We start from the raw sequence: 27,989 nt of genomic DNA, 5'->3' as shown, positions 1-27,989 counted from the left end.
TAGATCATCATAAATTCATATATACATTTTTATAAAATAATCTGAAGCCGAGAGGAGACGTGCAATATCGTTATTTTTTTTAGTTGTTTTCTCGAGACAGCGGAATAATTTTATTGAGATCTCGATAAAACAAAAGATCTTGTTTTCTCAAAATTATGAAATAATTGTATCTAATGTTTAAAGTTATTGAAGCTTATTGCAGCCACGCGCCCTGCGGTGAGCTGGCGCCCTACCCGGGGTTTGTTTCCTGCCTTGTGCCCTGTGTTGGCTGGGATTGGCTCCAGCAGACCCCCGTGACAACTATGTTAGGATATAGTGAGCTGGATAATGGATGGATGTATCTTCTCTAAACTTCGCTTTTCTTGTAAAACTTTAGTTGTTTCTATACTTAAAGATTCTTTACTTCTTCATCTGTACACTTTAAACGTACGGCGCAGCACTTTCTGTTAAGTGCTTTGTCTTTCATGTTACTTGGCACGCAAGGCCCAGTTTAAAACCATGTGCCCTCTACGCCTTACACATGGCAAGGCTAATCACTAACTGAGAATAATGTTTAGTCAGAGAGGCTAGAAAGAGTTAGAATATGCCAATTCAATTCAACTTATAGGGGTTATATTTTTTTTTATTTATTATACTTTATTAATCCCGAAGGAAATTACTTGGTTTTTCGCATACCCCTTGGAGTCAGAGCGCAGGGTCAGCCATTGTACAGCGCCCCTGGAGCAATTGAAGGTTAATGGCCTTGCTCAATGGCCCAACAGAGTAGCATCTCTTTTGGCAGTGACGGGGATTCGAAACGGCAACCTTCGGGATGCCAGTGCAGATCCTTAGCCTCAGAGCCACCACTCCACCTCTCATAGATTATGCACTAATATTTAGTAAAACATTTATATAACTTAAGTAACTAGCAAATGGCTCTTACAGTGACCTCTTGGACACGGCCATCAGCAGTGTGTCTATCTGCGCAGAGAGTGTCGACCTCGTCGAGAAGTTTACTGACCTCGGCAGCGACGGCAATAATATTTATTTCTATAACACATTTTCATACAAATGATGGAGCTCAAGGTATTTTACAGAATGAAGAAAGAGAAAATAAAATTAGGTGATACTAATTAACACAGAATAAAAATAAGGTCTGTTGGCCAGGGAGGACAGAAAAAACAAAAAAAAACTCTAGACGGCTGAAGAAAAAAACAAACTCTGCAGGGGGTCCAGGCCACAAGACCACCCAGTCCCCTCTAGACATTCTACCTAACATAAATGATCTCAATCAGTCCTCATGACATGTATCTGGTGATCAGTCAGTAGACGGATTGGGAGAGCATGGGGGGTGGTCATGAGGTCGCTGGAAAGGGGTGTGTGGTGCTCCTGATATCTCAGCACAAGGACGTAGGTCCAAGTCTTTAGAGTCCTGGTGCCCCCTGTTTGTGACACATGGACGTTATCCAGTGACCTGAGGCTGAGACTGGACTCCTTCTGTGCGCTGTCTCTTTGGTGGGTCCCACTGGTTTGACTTTGTGTTGCTCACGGAGTCCCGAATGAAGCACATGACCTGCATGGTGAGGGAACGTCAGTCACAGCACTATGGCCATGTTGCGTGATTACCCGAGGGTGATCAAGCTCATTGTTGAGGGCCCGAGTGGCTGGACCAGGCCAAGGGGACGCCCACGTAACATCTAGCTGTGGCAGATAGAGGGTCAATTCCAGGGGGTGGGACTGGACCTGAGGAGTTGCCAACTGGGATCCTGAGCTGTTTCGTTGTGTGGTGGGTGCGGCAACGCGCTGTACCAGTGCAGGCTCCCCTACCTGACTCTATAACTGGTAAAATAACTGTAGAATCACCAAAGGTATGCCTGACTGAAAAACAGAGCAGGGAAACGCCAGTTAAGTGATCTGACCAACCTGTGGTGTTTTCTGTTAAGCAACCTTAAACCGCAACCAATGCATCAATCATGAGGCTGGTGAAGAAGTCGAGCTCATCATTTAACTTTAAGTCATTTGCTTAATTCATAGTATAATATCGATACACAAACCTCTCTGCATGTCAGCACGTCTTAGATGCCTCATGAGCTAAAGTAATCTTGTTAGCCCCTAAACTGTGTTCTTCTGGCGTCACCTGATTGATGGCACCAGCTATAAAGAACACCCCCCACCCCCCCGAGAAAGGTGAAGACTTTACCTTCAGGTACCCCTGTGATTCCAATGACAAATCCTGGTCTTGAACTTCCACAAAGGATTGTAAACTCATCTGGGAAAACAAAACCAAAGAGTTGTGATGTCGTAAACTGCTTTTCCTGGTACCTGCTGTTGGGAGGTTTGAAGGCAGAGTGAAGTAGAGAAGGGCAAGTTCACACAACCCGACTTTCAAAAACCCCAAAGTGGCCACGCCGCGCACTTCGCAGAACGTTCTTTCTTTTCATTGTCTTGTTGTCAGAGTGGCGCATGTTGAACACGATCGGGTACAGATTGTAATTTACACGCACTTTCTATTCACGTATTTTTGTGTTAACTGAGGTTTTTACACATGAAGAATCGTATTCTGATGTCTTTTTTTGCATTTTGAATTCAATTAAAGAAGTCATTTTTTTGCATTGTGCGGATTTTCATTATTCACAGAAGCGTGTTGGTGTTGGTCATGTGACAGCATCGTCGTGCTAGTGACATCACGCAGCGCCTACGTATAAATGTGCATTCAGGTGGTCCCTTGATGGAGTCAAAAATCTTTCATTCGTTATGCTGTCTTATTACCAAGCAGCGTTGTGTCGGGTTTTGAACTCTCTACTCTTTCACTTGGTGGCTCGGTTTCATTTCACTTCCTGGTATTTCTCTCCTGCACTTGCCTTTTCTGACTGTGATTCTTGCCATTGTGTTCATCTCCTAGTCTTTATCGCTCACGATAATCCTGGACACTTTGCATGTTCTAACAGAGATGAACGTCACAATTAACATGAGAAGCGGAGACCGTTCGGTCCATCAACAATAGCTAAGCTGTTCCAATATTTTAGATACATCCTAAACGTTATTAAGATTTATGCTTCAGCTCATGGTGGTGCTGATCAACGAAATTTCCCAATATGCTGTGCTCACCTGTGACTTTGTTCACCAAACAATTGGTTGGAAATGTTAGATTTTATAATGATGGTCGTATAAGTCGAATGCGGAAAACTCCCACTATTAGTCCAAGAGATTACGATATGCTATCTCAGGGATATGCCCACCTGAGAGAGTAACCACGGAGCACACGGCCTTTTATTTCCATTTATTGTGCCTACGTGACCACACAGTGATACCCAAACTTTTCCGAAGCGACGTTTGCACTGATTTGTGTTTTTTGTATCTCACACCCTCATACAACTTTATCATAAGAACACCCCTTATCTATGATCAGAAGAAAACATGAAACTGGTTTTAAATTAGTGGCAAAAGAAATTGGTAACTACGCTGCTGCAGCAAAATTCAATGCGTCTGAGAAACTGGTGCGAGATTGGAGGCGGCGAGAAGATGTAAAAATAAAAAATTTAAGGGTCGCATTTTTGAACGGGCGTACAATTCGGGGTCTGATTTTATAATTGATTTTCCGTGTTTCAAGACCTAACTTATACACGAGTATATACGGTACTTTGCACACTCCCTGTCATAGAAATCGCTATCAACAAAGGTCTCAGAAATGACAATGCCCATGATAAAAAACAAAACGGCACTATTAGAGATGTTAAAAATGTGTTGAAATAAACACAACCACTAGTTTCGGAGGTTTCCAAAATGATGTGCCAACCATTTTTTGAGACCAACGAGTCAGTAAAAAATGTTAAACCAAACACCAGATCGTGACAACCAGATTTTTCAGGGGATAATATGAAATTCTACAAGATGCTGTGTCGTCCACAACGACTCAAAGACTGTGTTAGGGTGCATTCCCGAACAGCTCATGCATTAAGCAACGTTAGGGATGAGCGTGACTACGGATTTCTCTCATTTTTCTGCAGATTTTGAAAGCTGGTATGCGGTAAGACAATTGAGGCTAAAATCGTGAGGTGTGAACCAGCCACTAAGGTGTAATTGAGAATCTGGACCCTCCACCCTACTCCCAAGAGCATTGCTTGTACTTACTGGTTCCAGGCAGTGGACACTGCTCGCACGGTTTATTCCAGGCTCTTCCGACATTGTAAGAGCAGCAGCATATTTTCTTGGTGACGTTGAACGGCAGCTCATCGTTACAAGTTCCGTTGTCTGAATGGTAGTCTCTATAGCACATACTTTTTCTCATGTCTGTTCATTCAAAAAAAAAAAATACAATTAAAGTCACATTAAAGTCTCGTTTAAGATACGCTGTATATAAGATGCTTGGGTTATGTATACCCTCTATATATGATGTCAGCCTCACGCGATCAGGGGATGTTTGACGGGATCAGCGCAGAGACACCGAAGTAGTGTGGTCGGACACACTCATTGGCTGCCTTTCCCTCTATAAACCTTGAATGGAGGACCTCTGATGTCACTTCCAGGACTTTGTAAAAGTCCTGCCTCTCCTGCCCAATACCGGAAGTCATCGTTCATGGTAGAGTCAGACTTTGATAGAGACGGAGCTACCTGGTCCACAGCCTTTCTCCCACCGTAATTCCCTCGGTCCACCTTGACCTTGTATTTTGTTATCGCTTTCCTTTGGCTTGTAGCCATCTAAGGGGGCATCTGTCTGTAGGGATGGCACGAGGCAGGTGGTAAGCAGGGCCTGGTCTTCACCAGACGTGGTGCTGCTGGGAGTTCTGTCCAAAGAGTTCAATCTTTGTCTCATCAGATCAGAGAATCTTTTTGCTGTCAAAATCTTTCAAATGCCTATTTGACAGATTCAGTTATATATATGCACCTGATTGATGGAGCCCTTCAAACAGGCTCTCCCATCTTATCAGAGGACCATTGTTAGAGTGACTATTGGGTTCTCGGTCACCTCCTTGACCAGAACCCTTCTTGTGTGGTTACTCGGTTTAGCCGGATGGCCAACTCTAGGAAGGGTCTCAGTAGTTCCAAACATCTTCTGTTTCACAATTACTGAGGTCACTGTGCTCCTGGGAACGCTCCACGCTTTTGAAAAGGTTTGACCTCCTTGCCTTGATCTCTGCCTCCCCACAATTTGACAGTGGGGGTCTACGGAGCGTTCCTTGGACTTCATGGCTCGGTTTTTGTCCTGACATGCAGTGTGAATTGTGGGACCCTCTATACACATCCACACAAGTGGCTTTCTAAATGATGTCCAATCAATTCAGTTTGCCACAGGTGGACTCCAACCGAGGTCTGGAAACGTCTCAAGGAGAATTAATGCAAACTGACCACAGTTTGGAAGTGTCACAGGAAAGGGTCTGAATACTTCTAGGAATGAGCGATTTTTAATTTGTCTAAATTTGTCTAAATCTACAACACAATAAAGTGTGCAGAAAGTGAACAGGTCTGATTAATTTCGTAATCCACTGTGTATGTATAGTATGCATGTATGTGTATATATGCATACTGTATATGTATTTTTTTCCACCTTAATAAAAGGACAAATGTCTGTCTGTGTGTCTGAGTATCTGTGTGTCTATCCTGTTGCATTACTTTGTGATGCACCACCTGTTGGAATGAATAATGCGATGCATTTCATTACTTTGTGGTGCACCATCTGCTGGAATGAATAATGCGATGCATTTCATTACTTTGTGATGCACCACCTGTTGGAATGAATAATGTGATGCATTTCATTACCTATAAATGTTTGTGATGCACCATCTGTTGGAATGAAAAATGCAATGCATTTCCATCCATCTATCCATTATCCAACCCGCTAAATCCGAACACAGGGTCACGGGGGTCTGCTGGAGCCAATACCAGCCAACACAGGGCGCAAGGCAGGGAACCAATCCCGGGCAGGGGCAATGCATTTCATTACTTATACATATTTGTGATGCACCATCTGCTGGAATGAATAATGCGATGCATTTCATTACTTAGTGATGCACCATCTGTTGTAATAATTTGATGCATTTCATTACTTTGTGATGCACCATCTGTTGGAATGAATAATGCGATGCATTTCATTACTTTGTGATGCACCACCTGTTGGAATGAATAATGCAATGAATTTCATTACTTTGTGATGCACCATCTGCTGGAATGAATAATGTGATGCATTTCATTACCTATAAATGTTTGTGATGCACCATCTGTTGGAATGAAAAATGCAATGCATTTCCATCCATCCATCCATTATCCAACCCACTGAATCCGAACACAGGGTCACGGGGGTCTGCTGGAGCCAATACCAGCCAACACAGGGCGCAAGGCAGGGAACCAATCCTGGGCAGGGGCAATACATTTCATTACTTATACATATTTGTGATGCACCATCTGCTGGAATGAATAATGCGATGCATTTCATTACTTAGTGATGCACCATCTGTTGGAATGAATAATTTGATGCATTTCATTACTTTGTGATGCACCATCTGTTGGAATTAAAAATGCAATGCATTTCATTTTTTAGAAATGTTTGAGATGCACCATCTGCTGGAATGAATAATGTAATGCATATCATTACTTTGTGATGCACCATTTGTTGGAATGAAACAATGCAATGCATTTTATCTGTTGGAATGCAGTTTATTACTACATACATTACAAAATACAATAGATGGTGCACTGCAAATGTTAATGCAGAGTATGCAGAGGTCCGCATTGATCACATAGATTTCATCTTGTCTCAGACGGGGAGCACAGATATATATTTAAATATGGTTCTTGTGTATTGTAATATTACAATGTTGATTTTTAAAAGGCATTTGAACACTAATTGCACTGCCTGGGGATGGGGAGGCCAAATGAAAGTCCCACTGAGGCCTCCCTAAAGCCGAGTGCCAGCCCTGGTTCTTGGATCCCAAGAGTGATAACCACTGGTTGTGAAGTCTTCCAGCAGCCTCCTTCATCTCTGGGACTTTGAATGTCCTCTCAACTGATTGCATGTGATGTATGACTGGTGGTCTCAATTGACCTGAGGAGTCATAGATTAAAATTTGCAATGATACAAAGACAAAATGATCAGGTAACCAAGATCTATAAATTTTTTAGCTGAGTAAAGTTATAAGCTAAGGAAATGAAGTGAAACTTGAAAGACTGTCACCCCCATATGCACAACTAGCATGGAGTGGATTTTTCAGATGCAAGGCTCAAGGCTAAGTGACTTCTGCAGCCCTGCCACTTGTGTGTGTAAATGTGCTACAGATGGCCTGATATCCCATTAGGTTTGGCACCTGCTTTTCATTGGATAAGTCTGGAAAGTCTTTGGCTTCCTGCAGCCCCATACTAGACGATGGACGGCTCTATATAATTTAGACCAATTCCAGTATGTAGACCTTTGCTGCGACTCTCAAATGTAAACACCCGATTGGCCTCTGAGCTTCTAGCTTTCGGAGACTCAGGGTGCCGTAAAGTGCTTACCCATGCAGTTGTTTCCTCCATTGACTTGCATGTAATCGGGTGGACATATGCAGGTGTAGTTGCCAATTGTGTTGTAACATCTTCCAGGACCACATATGCCAGGTGCCTCGCACTCATTAACATCTGAAATGACACAGCGAATACAACGATTAGCCAGTGGTGATATGCAGGAATTACCTTCTTTAGTGAAAAACCTCCCCTGGTGGTCACAACGTTCTTCTTACTTTAACGTCTTTCACAGAAGCAGGCTGTCCCTGGAGATGACCAATCAAGTTTGGGTCAAGAATCCCAAGAGGACCTTACAACTTTCTAGGTTAAGCCCTAATAACATATGTGACATGCAGTGTGCTGTATTAAGAGGTGGCATCCCACCCGGGATAGATGGCACTCCTGTTCCTGGATAAAATAGGTGCATCGGGGGGAGACAGCCATCCAAAACTGTATACTTCCCCGATGCACTAGGTGGCAGCGTTCCTGGACTGCTGCACCCATACATAAACCCACAGGGTATGCTGGGAACAGTAGTCCCTTTGGGCAACCCTGTTGGGTGCCATGGGTGCTAATTCTAAGAGAGAATTGTCCCTGCTTTGAGAGGCGTCTGCCATGCAATGTCGTGGCACCAAATACTCCAGGGTACAAAATAAAAAGGGCCACCTCTCCTCGGGTGGCGTGTCAGAGTCAGGAGGAGGAGGAAGAGGAGGAGGAGGACAACCCTTGCCTGGAGGAAGAAGAGTGGAAGGAGAAAGAAATGGAGGATTCTGTTGTGCTGTGCGGCGCTCAATGGAGTGAGAAGAAACCCGTTGAGGTACTTTTGCAAATAAAAGCACTTTATTTGAACCCGTGACTGTTGTGTTTCAGTTGGGTCAGGGGTTTGGGACTCAGATACGCCCCCTAGAGGCCACAATGTACAAGCAGGAATAAACACATTTCATGATGTTTCTCTGTTTTGCTGTCACAGTTCTTTGTTCCCACCGTGTTAATAATAATGATATCGTGCCCTGGACTCGTAAGTGGAAGTGCACTCAATATGAACAAACTGAATTGAACTGCACTTTAGCCCTGTACTTGGATGGTTGTCTCTGAATGCAGAAAAAGCAGAAATGTTAGCTATTGGAGGGACTGATGCTGATCACAATGACATCCTTTTACTCTTTAACTCGGTTGGAATCCCAATTAGTTTTACAGAATCAGCACATAATTCAGGAGTTGTCTTGACACAAGCGCGTCATGCAAAACACACATTACAAAATTTTTCAAAACATGTTTTTTCCATTTTAAAAATGTTGGAAAATTAAGACATTATCTAAATATGCAGGATACTGATAAATTAATTCATAAATTTACTTCTAGTAGGATTGACTACTGCAGTGCATTATTCACTGGCTGCTCAAATTGTTCTTTAGGCAGCATTCAGTGAATTCCAAATGCTGCTGCAAGAACAAGAAAATACGAACACATAACCCCTGTCCTCAAGTCCTTACACTGGCTTCCAGGGAAATTTAGGGCTGATTTCAAAATCCTCCTTTTAACTTATAAAGCCTTAAATGGCCGAGGCCCTGCTTATTTATCTGAGCTTATCCAAAGCACACATTAATATCTCAAGATGCCAGCCTGCTTAAGATTCCAAGGATTCATTAAATAATAGTGGGGGGGTTGAGCTTTTACTTACAGCGCCATGAGGCTGTGGAATAATCTACCTGCTAATATAAGAGGTGCCCCTTCAGTCTCAGCTTTTAAATCAGGCTGAAGACTCACGACTTTAGTCTGGCATACCCTGACTAGAGCTGCTGGCTAGCTGGGCTTACAGCACCTCTGTTAGTCATATATATGTATCACAATGTTTATAAAGCATAACTAACCCTCCAATATTCTGTTTCTCTTCTCGGTATCTCGATGTGGCATTTGATGCCACTTCTCTACTGCCAGCCTGATCTTCTGCATCTCAGATAAAGGAGCGTCAGAATCATCGGGTGGAAGGATTCTCTCATCAGACTGGACGGCCAGCACAGATTCCACTATAGAAAAACTCGGGAGCGGGTAGGAGGCCAGTTGGCTGAGTCCTCCAGGATGACGACTTTGTTTTTGACTTCTCTTGTATGATTTTAACATCCTCCATTGTCAACTGGCCATAGTTCAGCAGTTAACTAACGGGCAGATGTTGTTGGTTTCAATTTGTGTGTAATCAGTCCCACCTTGTTCTCTGTGCGTTTTTAACAAATCTCCATTTATATACAGTGCACAGTGAAAGTATTCACAGCGCATCACTTTTTCCACATTGAATTCTACACACAACACCCCATAATGACAACATGAAAAAAGTTTACTTGAGGTTTTTGCAAATTTATTAAAAATTAAAAAACTGAGAAATCCCATGTCCATAAGTATTCACAGCCTTTGCTCAATACTTTGTTGATGCTCCTTTGCCAGCAATTACAGCCTCAAGTCTTTTTGAATTTGATGCCACAAGCTTGGCACACCTATCCTTGGCCAGTTTCACCCATTCCTCTTTGCAGCACCTCTCAAGCTCCATCAGGTTGGATGGGAAGCGTCAGTGCACAGCCATTTTAAGATCTCTCCAGAGATGTTCAATCGGATTCAAGTCTGGGCTCTGGCTGGGCCACTCAAGGACATTCACAGAGTTGTCCTGAAGCCACTCCTTTGATATCTTGGCTGTGTGCTTAGGGTCGTTGTCCTGCTGAAAGATGAACCGTCGCCCCAGTCTGAGGTCAAGAGCGCTCTGGAGCAGGTTTTCATCCAGGATGTCTCTGTACATTGCTGCAGTCATCTTTCCCTTTATCCTGACTAGTCTCCCAGTCCCTGCTGCTGAAAAACATCCCCACAGCATGATGCTGCCACCACCATGCGTCACTGTAGGGATGGTATTGGCCTGGTGATGAGCGGTGCCTGGTTTCCTCCAAACGTGACGCCTGGCATTCACACCAAAGAGTTCAATCTTTGTCTCATCAGACCAGAGAATTTTCTTTCTCATGGTCTGAGAGTCCTTCAGGTGCCTTTTGGCAAACTCCAGGCGGGCTGCCATGTGCCTTTTACTAAGGAGTGGCTTCCGTCTGGCCACTCTACCATACAGGCCTGATTGGTGGATTGCTGCAGAGATGGTTGTCCTTCTGGAAGGTTCTCCTCTCTCCACAGAGGACCTCTGGAGCTCTGACTGAGTGACCATCAGGTTCTTGGTCACCTCCCTGACTAAGGCCCTTCTCCCCTGACCGCTCAGTTTAGATGGCCGGCCAGCTCTAGGAAGAGTCCTGGTGGTTTCGAACTTCTTCCACTTACGGATGATGGAGGCCACTGTGCTCATTGGGACCTTCAAAGCAGCAGAAATTTTTCTGTAACCTTCCCCAGATTTGTGCCTCGAGACAATCCTGTCTCGGAGGTCTACAGACAATTCCTTTGACTTCATGCTTGGTTTGTGCTCTGACATGAACTGTCAACTGTGGGACCTTCTATAGACAGGTGTGTGCCTTTCCAAATCATGTCCAATCAACTGAATTTACCACAGGTGGACTCCAATGAAGCTGCAGAAACATCTCAAGGATGATCAGGGGAAACAGGATGGACCTGAGCTCAATTTGGAGCTTCATGGCAAAGGCTGTGAATACTTATGGACATGTGCTTTCTCAATTTTTTTATTTTCAATAAATCTGCAAAAACCTCAAGTAAACTTTTTTCACGTTGTCATTATGGGGTGTTGTGTGTAGAATTCTGAGGAAAAAAATGAATTTAATCCATTTTGGAATAAGGCTGTAACATAACAAAATGTGGAAAAAGTGATGCACTGGGAATACTTTCCGGATGCACTGTATGTGTGCCAGTTCTGTATTCAGTAATTAGTATCATGTAGACTTGTATTTTATTAGCTGAGAATTGTTCACAGTGCCATGTGCCTGCACTCAGTTAAAGGTGCTATAGAAAAAATAAGCTGTGTTGTATTGTATTTAATACACAGATTCTGTACAGAACAATTTGCTACTTATTAAATATCAGTTCTTTAGCAGGATAACCTAACAGCACAATCGGACATTTTCCCTAAAAGATGCCCACTTTTTATGTCGTCATCATTGTCATGGACAAATGAACCTCATTACCTTTATGACATCAGGAAATTTTCATATTTGTGATCACCAACTCATTTTTTTACATGACGTTTGGTAGGAATAGGATACAACCGAGATCTTCTATACTTTCATGCTTGAAAGAAGGTCCTGGTGCACTGACTGAAGGCAGCCATTACATCCCCTCATGTACACAGTGACCACCCCACCTGCACCACAGGAGGACCCTAGCAGGTAGAGAGCCAGCGTAACAAACCTTCGCACACCCGCGTCTCTTCACTTAGGTAGTATCCTCGTGGGCATTCACACTGGAAACTGCCAAAGGTGTTAATGCACTGGCCACCTTGGCACAAGCCCGGCAGTTCCTGGCATTCATTGATATCTGTCATGGAAAACAGAGGAGAGAGAGAGAGAGAGAGAGTCAAATGAGGGTCATTTAGGAATTATATGACATTTTGGGCAAGCTGAAGAAGAAAGGAATGAGCTATCATTTCGGAACAAGAAACAAATAAAAAATGCGTAGATTTGTTAAAGTGAAATTTCTAACCACTGTGATGGACGAATGGCACCTCAACCCAGCCGACACACCCAGGACACTAGATGGCGACTTCCCTGCAGCATAGCAGTGCCCCAGATTCCCGCAGGGCACTATGGGAGATGGAGTTCGGCTTCACAGCCCTGTTGGGTACCGTGGGTGCCGCCAGGTAGCGCTGCAGGGAGACACGGGGATTTCTGTTTTCCATATTGCCCAGGAGTACCCCCCAAGTCATGGGGACAGGGGAGGGACAGAAGAATTGCAACTCTCCATCTGACCCGGAAGTGCTGATGAGTCACATGGATGGGAGGACAGCAGCACTTCCGGGTCAAGGACTCTATAAAGGACTAGTGGAGACCCAGCAAGGGAGCCGGAGTTGGGAGGGAGTGTGACGGAGCTTGCTGGGAGGAGAGAAGGAGAGAATTGTTATAGTTGTTGTGTTAGTTTATAGTGTATTCGGTGGATGTGGTGTTTTGGAGGCACTTTTGAAAAGAAAAGAATTAAAAATCATCTTAGTGCCTTTATACTTGTGTCCAGAGCATCTGTCTGTTGGGTTTCAAAGCACAACAGCGCTCTCTAATGTCCACACTACTCCTCCCAAGACTTACACCTAGGGTATCTAAAGGTGACATTTATGCCATGCAGATGTCTCGTTACCTTCCAAGATGACGGTGATCGGGTTCGGTCGGAAGCCTTCGCCACCAGGACACAGGATTTTGTAATCCGCTGCAAGACAGAAACACGTCAGCCGTCAAGTGGGCGCTCATCGCCGTTGGTGCCCTGAATTTCTATGTGCGTCCCATAAGGGGCGGCAGTCAGCTGCAAAAACTCAAATCGGCATGTGAAATCAAGCAGCGATAAAAGAAAGGAAATAAAATATAATGTTTGTTCTAGGGTTTAAAAATGGGAAAAAACCAAAAACATCACTGTTGTTAATGCTTGATTAGTGAAAACGTGGAAAAATCCTTAGGGAATGTCAACCCGGGAACTCACAGGAATTGACTGCTGGGCACAACTGGCACGGGGTACCCCAGGCTCGGCCTTGTGAACAGCAGCAGGTGGCTTTAGCGACTCCAACACCAATTTCGGTGTTGCACTCATAAACATCGGAGGCGTCTCCTCTTTGCCTGTAATCCAGGAAGCAATTCCCTATTCGAGTGTCTGGAATAAAACAAAAACAAAAAAAGAAAATAAACATGATACAGACGTCAAGCATTTCACGGCTATTGGGTAAATAACACATTAATAAACCGCACAGTATTTAGAAAACTTGCCGTTTCAGACCCGACCAATTAGGGGACCCCTTCAGGGCTCTAATAAGGTAAGCAGTACCACTCCAGGCCAAGAGGGGGCACCATTGCTAATGTCTTCTCGCCTTTCCTCAGCAGTTCCAGAATGACGCTGAGAAGCTGATTTGAGTGACATCACTTTCACAATTTCCCCCCCACCTCTTGTGGGCTCCACAAATATCTACAGAAATAAACCCACCTGCCGCCTGAAGAGGCCATTGATTTCTGATGGAGCTCCTTCTTTGAGAAAACGACACGCCTGAGCATTTGTATCATCTGACTGTGGCCCTTAATCTTTGAGTGTCTTTTTTGTTAATCATTAATATCATTAATTAAGTGGGGTTCACCACAGAGGTGCCTCAACTCTTTCTTTGTCTCATTTCAGAGTGTGGCCCCTGCCAGACTGAAGCAGCAGCCTGGCACAGTGGTGACTGCTGGGGTCTCAAAGTGTATGAAGAGGCTGCCATTTCATGAAGATGAAGCTGTTCAGCTGTTCTCGAGTCCGGTGTAAGCAGAGCTTGACATCACAAGATATTTAGTAACAACACCACCAGAATGTCGACAGCTTGTTTTCTAGTATTGCAGACCCCTGGCATGCCCCCATTAAAATGGACTTACGTAGCGAGAGGGCAGAGTGTAGTGAGGTTAAATGAAGAGGGAGAGCCCACTGTGAACAGAAGATACCCTCAGTAAAGTCAGTAAAGAGAGTGGAGATCTCCATTAAACCGTTCTTACTGACACCCTAGCTGGCAGCATTGCACTTGCTCCCGGTGCACCTTCAGTGGCCTGCCATTCACAGTGAAGCTGACGCCTTCCTTTAGATGAAATCGCCATTGTTATGTGTGACGTGCAGCCCCTGACACCTCAATGTTCTCTTAAAGTGGATCTGCTTCTTATTCCAAAGACTCCCTCCACACTTTGCCCTGATGTCTGCCAATTGGCTGTGGCCATTGACCTCTGACTCTTTTTCATATTAATCAGCAGTGTGGCACAGTGGTGTCTCAAAGTGTATGATGAAGCTGTCATTACATGAAGATGAAGCCAAGCTTTTCTGGAGTCTGGTACAAGCAGTGCTTGACACCAGAAGATAGTTATGAACTCCACCAAAATGTCTACAGCTTGAAGGGTTATGCCCCCATTCAAATGACTTGAGGTGAGAGGGTAATGGGGAGAGCCCACTGGGAACAGAAGAGAGCCTTGGAGTCAGAAGCCTGACTGGTCAGTAAAGAGAGTGGAGGTCTCCATTAAAATGTTCTTCTTGACCCCATAGCTAAGGGGTGGGCGATGTCGGTCCTGGAGAGCCGCAGTGGCTACAGGTTTTTGTGCCAACCCATCTTCTTAATGAGAAGTCAATTATTTGCCGATGACGCCACCCTCGATTGCTTATTTCCATCTTAAATTGCTGCATTTACTGTTTTAATGGCCTCTTATTAGCAATAAGATGTAAATGACAAAGCGGCCAGCAGTTCTCCATTCAGTTTGCTGCCATTTACATCTGTGTGTGTTCATGATGCTCTGTTTGATTTTAATAAAACACTTAATAGAAAAAGGTGACAGACTGAAAATGATCCGATTTAGGCTTCAAATCATTTGGATGATATCCATGGAGAGGAAAAAAAATCTACAAAATAAGAACCTAACATTACACAGACTAACAAGCCATAAAATTAAATAAGGTGTGAGATTGGCAATGATTGGTTTCTAAAGAAGCAATTGGGTTGGAATGCAAACCTGCAGCCACTGCGGCCCCTCCAGGACCGACATTGCCCACCCCTGCCCTAGCTGGCTGCACTGCACTTGCTTCTCGCCTGATCCAGATGCTCCTCAGTGGCCTGCCATTCACAGCGAAGCTGGCGCCTTCCTTTAGATTATATCACCACTATTATGTATGATGTGCACCCCCTGATACCCCAATATTCCCTGAAAGTGGATCTGCTTCTTATTCCAAAGATTCCCTCCACTTTGTGACTCCCCTTTGCTCTGAGGTCTGCCGTGTGGCTGTGGCCGTTGATCTTTGAGTTTCTTTCTTGGTAATCAGCAGCGTGGCACAGTGGTGACTGCTGGGGTCTCAAAGTGTATGATGAAGCCGTCATTGCATGAAGAGAAGCAAAGCTGTTCTGGAATCCAGTGCAAACAGTGCTTACCACCAGAACATAGTTATGAGCTCCACCGAAGTGTCTACATCTTGAAGGATCAGGTTTTCTAATATTGCATGACCTTATGTAGCAAGAGGGGAAAGTGTAATGAAGAGAGGCCGCTAAGAACAGAAGATACCCTCTGACAGGTCAGTAAAGAGAGTGGAGGTCTCCATTAAAACGTTCTTATTGACCCCGTAGATGGCTGCACTGCACTTGCTCCCGGTGCTCCTTCAGTGGCCTGCCATTCACAGTGAAGCTGAAGCCTCCCTTTAGAGGAAATCGCTATTGTTATGTGATGGGCACCCTTTCCAAAGACTCCTTCCACTTTGTGTCCCACCTTTGCCCTGATGTCTGCCATCTGGCTGTGGCCATTGATCTCTGACATTTTTTTCATATTAATCAACAGTGTAGGCACAGTGGTGACTACTGGGGTCTCAAAGTGTATGATGAAGCCATTATTACATGAAGATGAAGCAAAACTTTTCTGGAATTCAGTGCAAACAGTGCAGATAGTTAAGAATGCCACCAAAATGTCTACAGCTTAATATTCCATGTTTTCTGCTATTGCAGACCTCTGGCATGCAAACCCATTCAAATGACTCTATGTAGCGAGAGAAGCGAGGGTAATGAAGAGAGCCCACTGTGAACAGAAGATACCCTCACAGTCAGAAGTCTGACTCGTCAGTAAAGAGAGTGGAGGTCTCCGTTGAAACGTTCTTATTGACCCCCTAACTGGCTGCACTGCACTTGCTCCCGGTGCTCCTTCAGTGGCCTGCCATTCACAGTGAAGCTGACGCCTTCCTTTAGATGAAATCGCCATTGTTATGTGTGACGTGCTGCCCCTGACACCCCAATGTTCTCTTAAAGTGGATCTGCTTCTTATTCCAAAGACTCCCTCCACACTTTGCCCTGATGTCTGCCATTTGGCTGTGACTGTCTGACTCTTTTTCATATTAATCAGCAGTGTGGCACAGTGGTGTCTCAAAGTGTATGATGACGCTGTCATTACATGAAGATGAAGCCAAGCTTTTCTCGAGTCCGGTGCAAGCAGAGCTTGACATCACAAGATATTTAATAACAACACGACAGCTTGTTTTCTAGTATTACAGACCCCTGGCATGCCCCCATTAAAATGGACTTACGTAGCAAGAGGGCAGAGTGTAGTGAGGTTAAATGAAGAGGGAGAGCCCACTGTGAACAGAAGATACCCTCACCGTCAGAAGCCTGACTGGTCAGTAAAGAGAGTGGAGGTCTCCATTAAAACGTTCTTATTGACCCCCTAGCTGGCTGCATTGCACTTGCTCCTGGTGTACCTTCAGTGGCCTGCCATTCACAGTGAAGCTGATGCCTTCCTTTAGATGAAATCGCCATTGTTATGTGTGATGTGCAGCCCCTGACACCCCAATGTTCTCTTAAAGTGGATCTGCCTCTTATTCCAAAGACTCCCTCCACACTTTGCCCTGATGTCTGCCATTTGGCTGTGACCATTAACCTCTGACTCTTTTTCATATTAATCAGCAGTGTGGCACAGTGGTGTCTCAAAGTGTATGATGAAGCTGTCATTACATGAAGATGAAGCCAAGCTTTTCTGGAGTCTGGTACAAGCAGTGCTTGACACCAAAAGATAGTTATGAACTTCACCAAAATGTCTACAGCTTGAAGGGTTATGCCGCCCATTCAAATGACTTTATGTAGCGAGAGGAGCGAGGGTAATGAAGAGAGCCCACTGTGAACAGCAGATACCCTCACAGTCAGAAGTTTGACTCGTCAGTAAAGAGAGTGGAGGTCTCTGTTGAAATGTTCTTATTGACCCCCTGACTGGCTGCACTGCACTTGCTCCCGGTGCTCCTTCAGTGGCCTGCCATTCACAGTGAAGCTGACGCCTTCCTTTAGGTCAGGGGTGTCAAATTCCAGTCCTGGTGGGCCGCAGTGGCTGCAGTCTTTCATTCTAACTATCTTCTTAATTAGTGACCAGTTTTTGATGCTAATTAACTTCTTTTATTTTAATTAACTTGACTCAGGCCCCTTAGTTGTTTCTTTTTTTCTTTAATTAGCAGCCAAACAGAAATGAGACACAAAATGAGCCGCCACATGACCAGCTCATCAGTGCCCATCACAGAAAATCTGAAAATAAAGAAAGGTGAGGGTCTCAGTGAGGCTGATCTGTCAGGTCACCCAAAGATTTTGATGGAGCTCTTAGAAAAAAACGGAATATCAACAGTTTTGGAAATGTCGGCTGTGGCAGAATGAGAGCAGCAACAGGTCATGGAATTAAATAACGGGTTTAATTAACAGCAAGAATCGTCGGCTTCTCATTAAGAAACCGGTTGGAGTGCAATTGGCTGGTGTGTGAAGCCCCAGTTTAGATGCTCATTGGTTGGCTCATTTCACGTTTCATTTCTGTTTGGCTGCCATTTAATGGAGAAACAAATCAATTCAGAGGACTGGATCCTTAAAAACAGGGCTATTAAAATGAATGTAAAAGGAGTTAATTAGCAGTGAAAACTGGTCACTGATTAAGTAAAGGGTTAGAATGAAAACTTGCAGCCACCAGGCCCACCAGGCCCAGAGTTGGACACCCGTGCTTTAGATGAAATCGCCATTGTTACGTGTGATGTGCACCCCCCCACCCCCGACACCCCGATGTTCTCTTAAAGTGGATTTTCTTATTCCTAAGATCCCCTCCACACTGCGTCTCCCCTTTGCCCTGATATCCAAACCAACCTTATAGACCCCTCTGTAAATTAACCTTTCACCTTGACCATACCCATAAACCCTGTGATGTGTAGCTGCTGTATATCACAGATTAAATACGATCCGATTTCTTGATGCCTGACACACTGGATTAAGGACTGACTAACTTCACTGACTTTAGTAACCAAGTCTCTGAATCCTTAAACCCCCAATGGAGCGTAACGTGACTTAACGATCGCTCTAACAAACGTCAATGGTGGCGTTAAAATGGAAAACCTTACCAACGCAGCCAACACCAGTTGGGTTGAGTCTAAAATCTGGAGGACAATTGCAGATGTAGCTGCCAGGTGTGTTGACGCACACTCCACTGATGCAAGTCGTAGGATCGTTGCATTCGTTGACATCTGGAAAGCAAATCAGGAGTCAGGCTGTTAAGTGCTGGCGTAGTGTTTTCATGTTTTTGTGTCTTATTTGTAGTTTGCCCCCCCCCCCCCCCCCCAACCTTGTTTGGTTGTAGAATACGTTTTTTGCATTTTTTGTAATTTCCCCCTATGCCCTTACTTCCGATGACAGCTATACAGATGAATATGAAACTGTGAAGTGCAAACATGCGACTCCATTACAATTAAAATGGATACGATGAGTGAAGGCTTCATACCTGTGCAGTTCCCACCGGTTTTATCCAGCTCATATCCCGTGTCGCACTCACATCGGTAAAATCCTGGAAGGTTATGACACGTCCCAAAGACACAGATTTCAGGGAAACCACATTCATCGATATCTGTTTCAGAAAGAAGTACGGTAAAAATCAGCCCCATATACTTTATATTTAAAAAAATATATTTAACATGAGAACTTTAGAACAATCTGGACATGAACAGGCCATTCAGCCCAACAAAGCTCGCCAGTCCTATCCACTTAATTCTTCTAAAAGAACATCAAGTCGAGTTTTGAAAGTCCCTAAAGTCCTCCTGCCTACCACACTGCTTGGTCACTTACTCCACGTTTGTGGTTCTCTGCGTGAAGAAAAACTTCCTAATGTTTGTGTGAAATTTACCCTTAACAAGTTGTGCCCCCATGTTCTTGATGAACTCATTTTAAAGTCACCGCCTCGATCCACTGCACTGATTCTCTTCATCATTTTAAACACTTCAGTCAGGTCTCTTCTTCATCTCCTGTAAAGGCTCAGCTCTTTTAATCTTTATACCTCTTTATATCACTCATCCCCTGTAGCCCTGAATCGGCCTCGTTGCTCCCCTCTGGACTTTCTCTTGTGCTGCTTTGTCCTTTTTGTAGCCCTGAGACCCAAACTGCACCCAGGACTCCAGATGAGGCCTCACCAGTGTGTTATAAAGCTTGAGCAGAACTTCCTGTGACTTGTACTCCACACATCAAGGCACTATATAACCTGACAGAATGTTAGCCTTCTTCATGGCTTCTGAACTCTGTCTGGAAGGTGATAGTGTAGAGTCCACTACGACTCCTAAGACCTTCTCATAAGCCATTCTTTCAATTTTCAGACCTCCGTTTGTATATTCAGACTTCACATGTTATATCCTATGTGTGATATTTTACATTTGCTGACATTAAATTTCATCTGGCACAAATCGGCCCAAGCTGTCCAAGTCGCTCTGTGATGATTCAACACATTCGAGGTTATCTGCCAGTCCACTTATCTTGTTATCATCTGCACACTTAGCCAGTTTCTTCTTTACAGTATATTCCTATCTGAATCATTTATATTTATTGAAAACAGCAGCAGCCCCAGCACTGCCCCCTGCTGGACTCCACTCTTAATGTCACCCAGTTCTGATTTGGTACCTCACACCATCACCCTCTGCTCCCGTGTCTGTGCCATTTCTGCACCAATCTTCAAACATCACCCTCAACTGCCACTTCCTTTAGTTTGATGCCCACCCTCTCATGTGCCACCTGGTCAAATGCTTTCTGAAAGTCCAGATAAATAATATCATCAGCTCCACTTTGATCGTATCCTTTTGTTGGTTCCTCATTGAATCCCAGCATGTTAGTGAAACGCGACCTTCCTCATCTGAACCCATGCCGACTGTTCAGTAAAACTCCTGTATTTGCCATGTGCTGCTCAATCTTATCCTTCATAATTCTTTCCATTAATTTTCCTCACATATATGAGTTCCTTCCAAAAGGGAGGATTAATGTACCAATGCACAAATCAGAAATCCGTACACGTCAATAAATTGTTTAATTCTGGGGAAAATTCAATCCCCTTTGATGAAACAGTTTTAGAAATGTAAAAGATGGCCTTGTAGAAGACTCCCAGTGTTATGTTGCTGTCAGGGTTCCTCCTGTGGCCGAGTTGAGAAATTATTTATGTTACGTTATTAATTATTTATACTGTTCCTTGTTTTTTTTTTTTTCCTCTAAGCCTTTATTATGTGCCTTGTGTCTTGTGGGTTGTTCCCCAAGAGGCGGGGCCACCTGCCCATCACTGCTAGGGACTGCCCTCAGCTCTCTAAAGGCGGGGCTTACCTACACTTCCTGACAGTTCATCTGAATGCACTTGGGAGTCTGGTGAATTTTAGATAGATAGATAGATAGATAGATAGATAGATAGATAGATAGATAGATAGATAGATAGATAGATAGATAGATAGATAGATAGATAGATGTGAAAGGAACTATATTATAGATAGATAGATAGATAGATAGATAGATAGATAGATAGATAGATAGATAGATAGATAGATAGATAGATAGATAGATAGATAGATGTGAAAGGAACTATATTATAGATAGATAGATAGATAGATAGATAGATAGATAGATAGATAGATAGATAGAGTGAAAGGCACTATATGATAGATAGATAGATAGATAGATAGATAGATAGATAGATAGATAGATAGATAGATAGATAGATAGATAGATAGATAGATAGATAGATAGATAGATAAAGTGAAAGGCACTATATGATAGATAGATAGATAGATAGATAGATAGATAGATAGATAGATAGATAGATAGATAGATAGATAGATAGATAGATGTGAAAGGAACTATATTATAGATAGATAGATAGATAGATAGATAGATAGATAGATAGATAGATAGATAGATAGATAGATAGATACTTTATTAATCCCAAGGGGAAATTCACATTTATTATTTATTTATTTATTATTTTAGTGTCCCTGCCTGTGCTTTGTGCTTTTTATGATTTTTTGAATTTCTGTAATATGGCTTGTCGGCTTTAACCCTTTGAAACCTGTACACCCCACTTAGCATTTCAGCACTGTAACCCTCATCTCAATATTTTGATTTATAAAAGTAAAATTTTAGCATATGATGATAAATGGCAATGTTGTAACAACAGATTGATCGTGCAGAAGAAGCCGCTTCGCTTTCAGTCTCACAGTTTCCATCGTTTTCTACTGCCCTTGGCACAGACCAAATGCCTAAACTGCACATTTCAGTGATTTGCTTCAAAAGAGTTTTTTGTGCCATAAACAACACACAACAACACTTCACATGATTTTAAGTTTGTGCCAACGCATAACTGGAACATTTTACTGCACTCATAAAGTCTACTTGTGAACATGAAGCTGCTTTTGTCAACCGTCATCTGTGATACCAAGATGGAACTGACCAACGTCGTGGCTCGGTGGCCTGGGTCAGTCCGTGATTCATTTATTTTGAGGTAAAGTAGCCTTGGCAGACATGGCGGTGCTGCATGAGGTAACTGGCTGAACCCTCGGTGTCTCATACGGCATTTACTATTTATTCAAAGTAACATCAGTCCTGTCATTACATGTGACAGGTGAGAGCGGCTACCTGCTTAGATGTTGGCACCTGACTGGAGAGCACACTATAATGCCACACGTGATCTTGTGCTCTCAGTTGCGGAGCTCAGTCAGATAGATACTTGTGAATGCAAGGGGGCGGGGTCTCAATTGTGTCAGGTGGGCGGCTGCTCTACAAGCCAGTGAAGTTCTGCAGCATCGTGTTTGCATATGCATGAGGCTGATTAGCATGTTCCACACATGGATGTTTCAGGGCGGTGTTTGAGGACACACATTTACAAAGCAATTGTGATTTGTAAAGGGGGAATTGCGTAGAAACGTAGAGACACCCGCTTTTATAAATCCGATTTTTTTGGCACACGCATTTTCCTGTTTTTTGGCGTACGTGTATTTTCACGCTTGAATCCACACAAAGTTTAAAAACGAGGCCCTTGGTCTTTGCTAAAAATCTTTTCAGTGTCTCTGAGGCACAGACACAATCCCACAGAGTGAAACTTCAAATTGTGTCATTAGCCTCACAGCTCGTATCCCAATCACAATTCAGCGAACGGCCCAGCTCACGCTCATTTGAGTTTGCGCAGATCAGGCAGAACACTAGAACATTTTGTAGAATTTTAGTTAAAATTTGAAAGCTTTACCCAGGCTCCCATTTTCACGACTTCCGTATCCCATAAATTTGCAAAGCCGTGAAATTTTGTCCAAAACCTCCCAGCCTACTACTGTAATGTCCTTTCCCCCATCTCATGTTCCACCTATTCTCTGTGTCTCTTTCCCTCAAATTAGAGATTGGTGTATGGAGATTGCAACAAAACTAATGATTTAACAGAATGTAATGGAAAATTCCCTAAAGTTACGTGACTGGTGTCACACACGTGTGAGTAGCAGTCAGCGAAAGGGGCTGAGTAACAGTAATTCCATGCCAGACCAGGGGGCGGCAGGATGCACTAACTGTCTTTCTCAATCCCTTGCAGACCATTCTCGGGAAATACCGCACGGTTCCGGCGCCTCCGACGACATCACTTCCGGTTCTGTCGCCTCCAACAACATCACTTCCGTTCCCAAAGACATCACTTCCAGGATCCGGCGCTATTGATCATGTCACTTCCGGTCTCCGTTGAAGTCACTTCCAACACTGGCCTTTAAAGCCACCATCTTGACTCCACATCGTCAGTTCTGTTTTGGACTCAGTCTTGTGAACATCTCGCAGTTATTTCAAATCCTTCCTGCTGCCAAGGCACATTATATGAGTGGCTGCCCCGAATCTTTATGATGTTTTTGTGTCGTTCTTGTGACACTGGAAGGGTGGGTTTATTTAAATAGACCACCCTAAAAGAAAATGGAATTGGAATTTAGAGCAAACACCCAAGAGTTGCTGCCACTGGCTCCCTTCCCATACACGCCCTTTTCTCTACCTGACTAACCATAAAATTAGGGGGCACTGACCACGAGTGGTCCGCTCTCATCAACACAACACCCATGTGAATCGCACAGATCATCACACCCAGTGGCCTGACAACTGGTCTTTTCAAGCCTACTTTGATTTATAGTCCACTCAGACTTACCTTGGCATTCTGTTTTGTCCAATGTCGGAGCGAAACCCATCTCACAGTCACAACGGTACCCACCGGGAATGTTGAGACAGTGGCCGTGGTCACACAGATTTATGTTCTCAGCACACTCATCAATGTCTGCAACATAGAAAGGGAAGTTAGTACGAGCGAATGCTGAAATTATACAAATCCAAATGTCACCTAAAGTCCCCTAACACGTGACACGAGTTCTCCAGTGATTTTCCGTCACCAACTTTATTTACGTAATCTTAACGAGGCAGGAGCAGTCGTGGTGCGCTCCGGTGACCTCTGGTCATGTAGTCTGACATACCCAGTGACTCAGCGGTAAATCGGAGAGGCGGGGCTATCTACATGTGAGAGCTGAGAGCCAATGAAAAAAGTGCATATAATGCAGCTAACAAGGTATGAGGACGATAGATAGATAGATAGATAGATAGATAGATAGATAGATAGATAGATAGATAGATAGATAGATAGATAGATAGATAGATAGATAGATAGATAGATAGATAGATAGATAGATAGATATGCGTGTTTTGGACTTGGCAAGCAGAAGACAGTCTCATTTTTCTGATTCATTGTGTTTTATGTAACGCAACAGAGGGGAAAAAAGAAGAAGAAAACAAAAGGGTGCGAGATTGCAGATTGCAGCTGAACTTCCCGCACCCGGAGAGCACTCTCATGGGAATTTTCTTTGTCAGGCTTGCATGATATTGGCTGTAAGTAAGAAAAAAGTGGTGAGCTTGCATCCATCCATTATCCAACCTGCTATATCCTAATTACAGGGTCACGGGGGTCTGCTAGAGCCAATCCCAGCCAACACAAGGTGCAAGGCAGATAAACCCTGGGCAGGGCGCCAGCCCACCGCAGGGCACACACAAACCAAGCACACACTAGGGACAATTTAGGATCACCAATGCACCTAACCTGCATGTCTTTGGACTGTGGGAGGAAAGCCACACAGACACGGGGAGAACATGCAAACTCCACATAGGGAGGACCTGGGAAGCGAACCTGGGTCTCCTTACTGCAAGGCAGCAGTGCTACCACTGCGCCACCGTGCCACCTGGTGGGCTTGCAATACTTTGAAAATTTGAATCTGTGCTGCAAAGTCTTCACAGAGTCATGTGATTAGTCCTCCCCCTTGTGATTTCTATTTGTGTTATCTGTCATCCTCCGGGGATGGAATCAGCAACTGCAGTTGTCAAGTTTGACGCCCCCTGTGACAAGATGACGGTAGTGCAGCACTTGAGGATGTTCAGGTTACAGTTCAAGCCTGGCTCATTGTGGCCGTACTTAAGACTTTCAATTTGTCAGCGGGCCACCTCATCGAAATGTAAAATCATGCTTCAAGATTAGACAGAACCAATTGGACCCCTCTTTCTCGACGTCAAACGTTTGCGGACAGTGGACAAGTTCGCCTCCATTGGAAGTTGTACCAGTGCAAAATGGAAGATGCCCAGTGAGGACAACTGACTCCGCCCCTTCCAGTCCGCCAACTATAAAGCCTGCAGCTTCCAGAAGGAGCTGTTCAGTCGCATATGGAACGCACCACAGGATGGAGCTCCGGTCTCGGTGACCAGAGCCAAGTATTCGCCTGTCTGGTTTTGATTTGATTTTCTTACAGTGGCCCTTTCTCGTTACTTATTTGTGTGGAGTGTCACACACGTGCGATTGGGAGACAGCTGAAGGGCCTAAGTGACAGTAATTCCACACCAGACTAGGGGGCGGCGGGGTTCACTGACTGTCTCTCTCAATCTCTTACAGACCATTCACAGGAAATCCCGTAGGGTTTCAGCACGCACTGATGTCTTACTTGTGTTTCTGAATGGATGAGTAGTAATTTTTTCAAACTAAATAAAGAGAAAACTGAAATTTTAGCGATTGGCAATAATGGACATAATGAGGCTATTAGAAATAAACTTGATGCATTAGGATTAAAAGTCAAGAAGGAGGTAAAGAATTTAGGGGTAACTGTTGACTGTGACCTGAATTTTAAATCATATATTAATCAGATCACTAGGACAGCATTTTTTCACTTAAGAAACATAGCAAATGTTAGACCTCTTATAACATTGAAAGATGCTGAGAAATGAGTTCACGCTTTTGTTTTCAGTCGACAAGATTACTTTAATGCTCTCCGCTCAGGACCACCCAAAAAAGATCAATCGATTGCAGCGAGTGCAGAATGGAGCTGCTAGAATCTTAACTAGGAAAAGAAAATCCGAGCACATCACCCCAGTCCTGATGTCACTACACTGGTTACCTGTGCCATTTAGAATTGACTTTAAAATACTGCTGATGGTTTACAAAGCCTTCAATAATCTGCTCCATCTTATATTTCAGAATGTCTGATACTTTACACTCCCAATCGTAACCTTAGATCTTCAAATGAGTGTCTGCTTAGAATTCCAAGAGCTAAACTTAAAGGAAGTAGTGAGGCGGGCGGCCTTCTGCTGTTATGCACCTAAAATCTGGAATAGCCAGCTGATAGGAATTCGCCAGGCTAATACGGTGGATCACTTTAAAAAACTGCTGAAATCTCATTACTTTAATAAGGCTTTCTCAAAACTACATTTTAGTTTAATCCTGATGCTCTGTATATTCAATTAATTATCATTATTATTCATGGTGGCTCCAAAATCCATACAAACCCCTAATCAAAGCTCCATGATGTCCCTCCATTGATGGATTAAAGACCAAAAGTCCCCGTGACCATCATCATCAAGTTCTTCCATGAAAACCCTTAAAGGACTGATTGAGGTTATTTATGTTAGGTAGAATGCCTAGAGGGGGCTGGGTGGTCTCATGGCTTGGAACCCCTGCAGATTTTATTTTTTCTCCAGCCGTCTGGAGTTTTTTTTTGTTTTTTTTCTGTCCTCCTGGCCATCAGACCTTACTTTTATTCTATGTTAATTAGTGTTCTCTTATTTTAATTCTTACTTTGTCTTTTTTTTCTTCATTTTCATCATGTAAAGCACTTTGAGCAAAATTATTTGTATGAAAATGTGCTCTAGAAATAAATGTTGTTGTTGTTGTCACTTCCGGCCCCCCGAAGACGTCACTTCCGGTTTCTGGCCCCGATGACGCCATTTCCTTTACTGGCCTTTAAGGCTGCCATCTTACCTTCATACTAGAAGTGCTATTTTGGACTCAAATTTGTGAACATCTCTGTTCAATTTACCTCAAGTTTTGCAGCCTGGGAATAAGATATGGGGTGGCTGCCCCAAACCTTCATGATGTCTGTGACTCATTCTTGTGGCAGGAGTTAAACAGGCACAACCAGGTTGGTGCCCCAACATTTCTTTGTGAAACTCGCTGTGCTTTCCTTGGCCACAACTTGCAAAAGACGTTAAGACAAACCAAAGCAAAGGCTAAAACTCAAAAAGGGATCCCATTTCTACACCCATGACAATACGCTTAGGACTATTACTACCAAAACGACGGTCAAATGCGCTTCGGTTCTATAAATCCCGCGGTTGTCACCTGAGCAGATGAAGCCATCTCCGGAATAGCCTTCCTTGCAGACACATCGATACGAGCCCATGGTGTTCTTGCATTCGCCATGAGCGCTGCACATGTGGGTGCCATTTGAGCACTCATCCAAATCTGTAAACAGGACACCACAAACATGTCACAATAACACAGACAAAATGCATCGTGGCCTTCTGTCTAAGGTGACGTCCCCTTTACATAAAATTCTCAAAGGCTTACTACTGGGTCAGTTTGGCTAAGCGACTAATTAAAATGACAGTCATTGCATGCAAACTAACATTCTGAGGCTAAGGAACCTTACTGACTACACATCTCGAAAGGTGGCATATTGTTTAAAGACAATGACGCAAAGTCATTAGCAAGGCTACAAATCTTTTTGTTTTATTTTCTTCACGAGGGTTTCGCACCTACCTGTGCATTTGATTCCATTTCCAATCCATCCGGTGCTACATCGGCACTTGAAGCTCCCAGGCGTGTTGGTGCAAGTCGCGTGTCGATCGCAGTTATGGGCGCCAATCTCACACTCATTGATATCTGGGGAAGCAAAATGAACAGTAAAATGAATTGCGCATTTTTAGAACTTACTATATATAGTGGATGAGCGCAGAGAACAATTCTATCTCCACTTCTCTTCACTCTCGGCCTATAAATATAACAGCAGGTCACTTGCAGACATTCTGTGTTAATGGGGTGTAATGGGGTGTAATGGGGTGTAATGGGGTGGGGGGGGGTGGTTAGACAATGGGAAGGAGTTAAGGGGAGAACTTGTCTGTAATTTAAAATCAGCAAAACTAAGACATCGGTCCATGACTTTGGTCACGCCAAAGAGCCTCCATGTCCAGTCACTGTTCAGGGAGTGAATGTGGAGGTGATGCATTGCTACAACAGTTCTGTCTCCTCTTCTCTTCACCTTCAGTCTATAAATATAACAGCAGGTCAGGTCACTTGTGAAAA

General features: G+C 43.7%; 1 protein-coding gene and 1 long non-coding RNA gene across 3 annotated transcripts in view; one reads left to right on the top strand and one right to left on the bottom strand.

Moving 5' to 3' along the window:
* LOC127526167 (uncharacterized) overlaps window positions 1–27,989 on the top strand; it is a 368,097-nt gene that overhangs the window by 54,350 nt on the left and 285,758 nt on the right. The window lies entirely within an intron of this gene.
* fbn1 (fibrillin 1) overlaps window positions 1–27,989 on the bottom strand; it is a 311,649-nt gene that overhangs the window by 65,058 nt on the left and 218,602 nt on the right. For both annotated transcript variants that reach the window (XM_051920648.1, XM_051920647.1), the window contains exons 33-43: window positions 27,447–27,569; window positions 27,027–27,149; window positions 23,532–23,657; window positions 18,849–18,971; window positions 18,472–18,594; window positions 13,063–13,230; window positions 12,727–12,795; window positions 11,791–11,916; window positions 7,465–7,587; window positions 4,111–4,269; window positions 2,180–2,248 (exon numbers count right to left, since the gene is read on the bottom strand). In XM_051920648.1, coding sequence (XP_051776608.1) covers window positions 2,180–2,248; window positions 4,111–4,269; window positions 7,465–7,587; window positions 11,791–11,916; window positions 12,727–12,795; window positions 13,063–13,230; window positions 18,472–18,594; window positions 18,849–18,971; window positions 23,532–23,657; window positions 27,027–27,149; window positions 27,447–27,569 — 1,332 coding nt within the window. The remainder of the gene's footprint in view (window positions 1–2,179; window positions 2,249–4,110; window positions 4,270–7,464; window positions 7,588–11,790; window positions 11,917–12,726; window positions 12,796–13,062; window positions 13,231–18,471; window positions 18,595–18,848; window positions 18,972–23,531; window positions 23,658–27,026; window positions 27,150–27,446; window positions 27,570–27,989) is intronic.

This window comes from Erpetoichthys calabaricus, chromosome 17 (assembly GCF_900747795.2).
Source record: "Erpetoichthys calabaricus chromosome 17, fErpCal1.3, whole genome shotgun sequence".
Classification (NCBI taxonomy): domain Eukaryota; kingdom Metazoa; phylum Chordata; class Cladistia; order Polypteriformes; family Polypteridae; genus Erpetoichthys; species Erpetoichthys calabaricus.
This window is presented reverse-complemented; position numbering and strand designations above follow the sequence as displayed.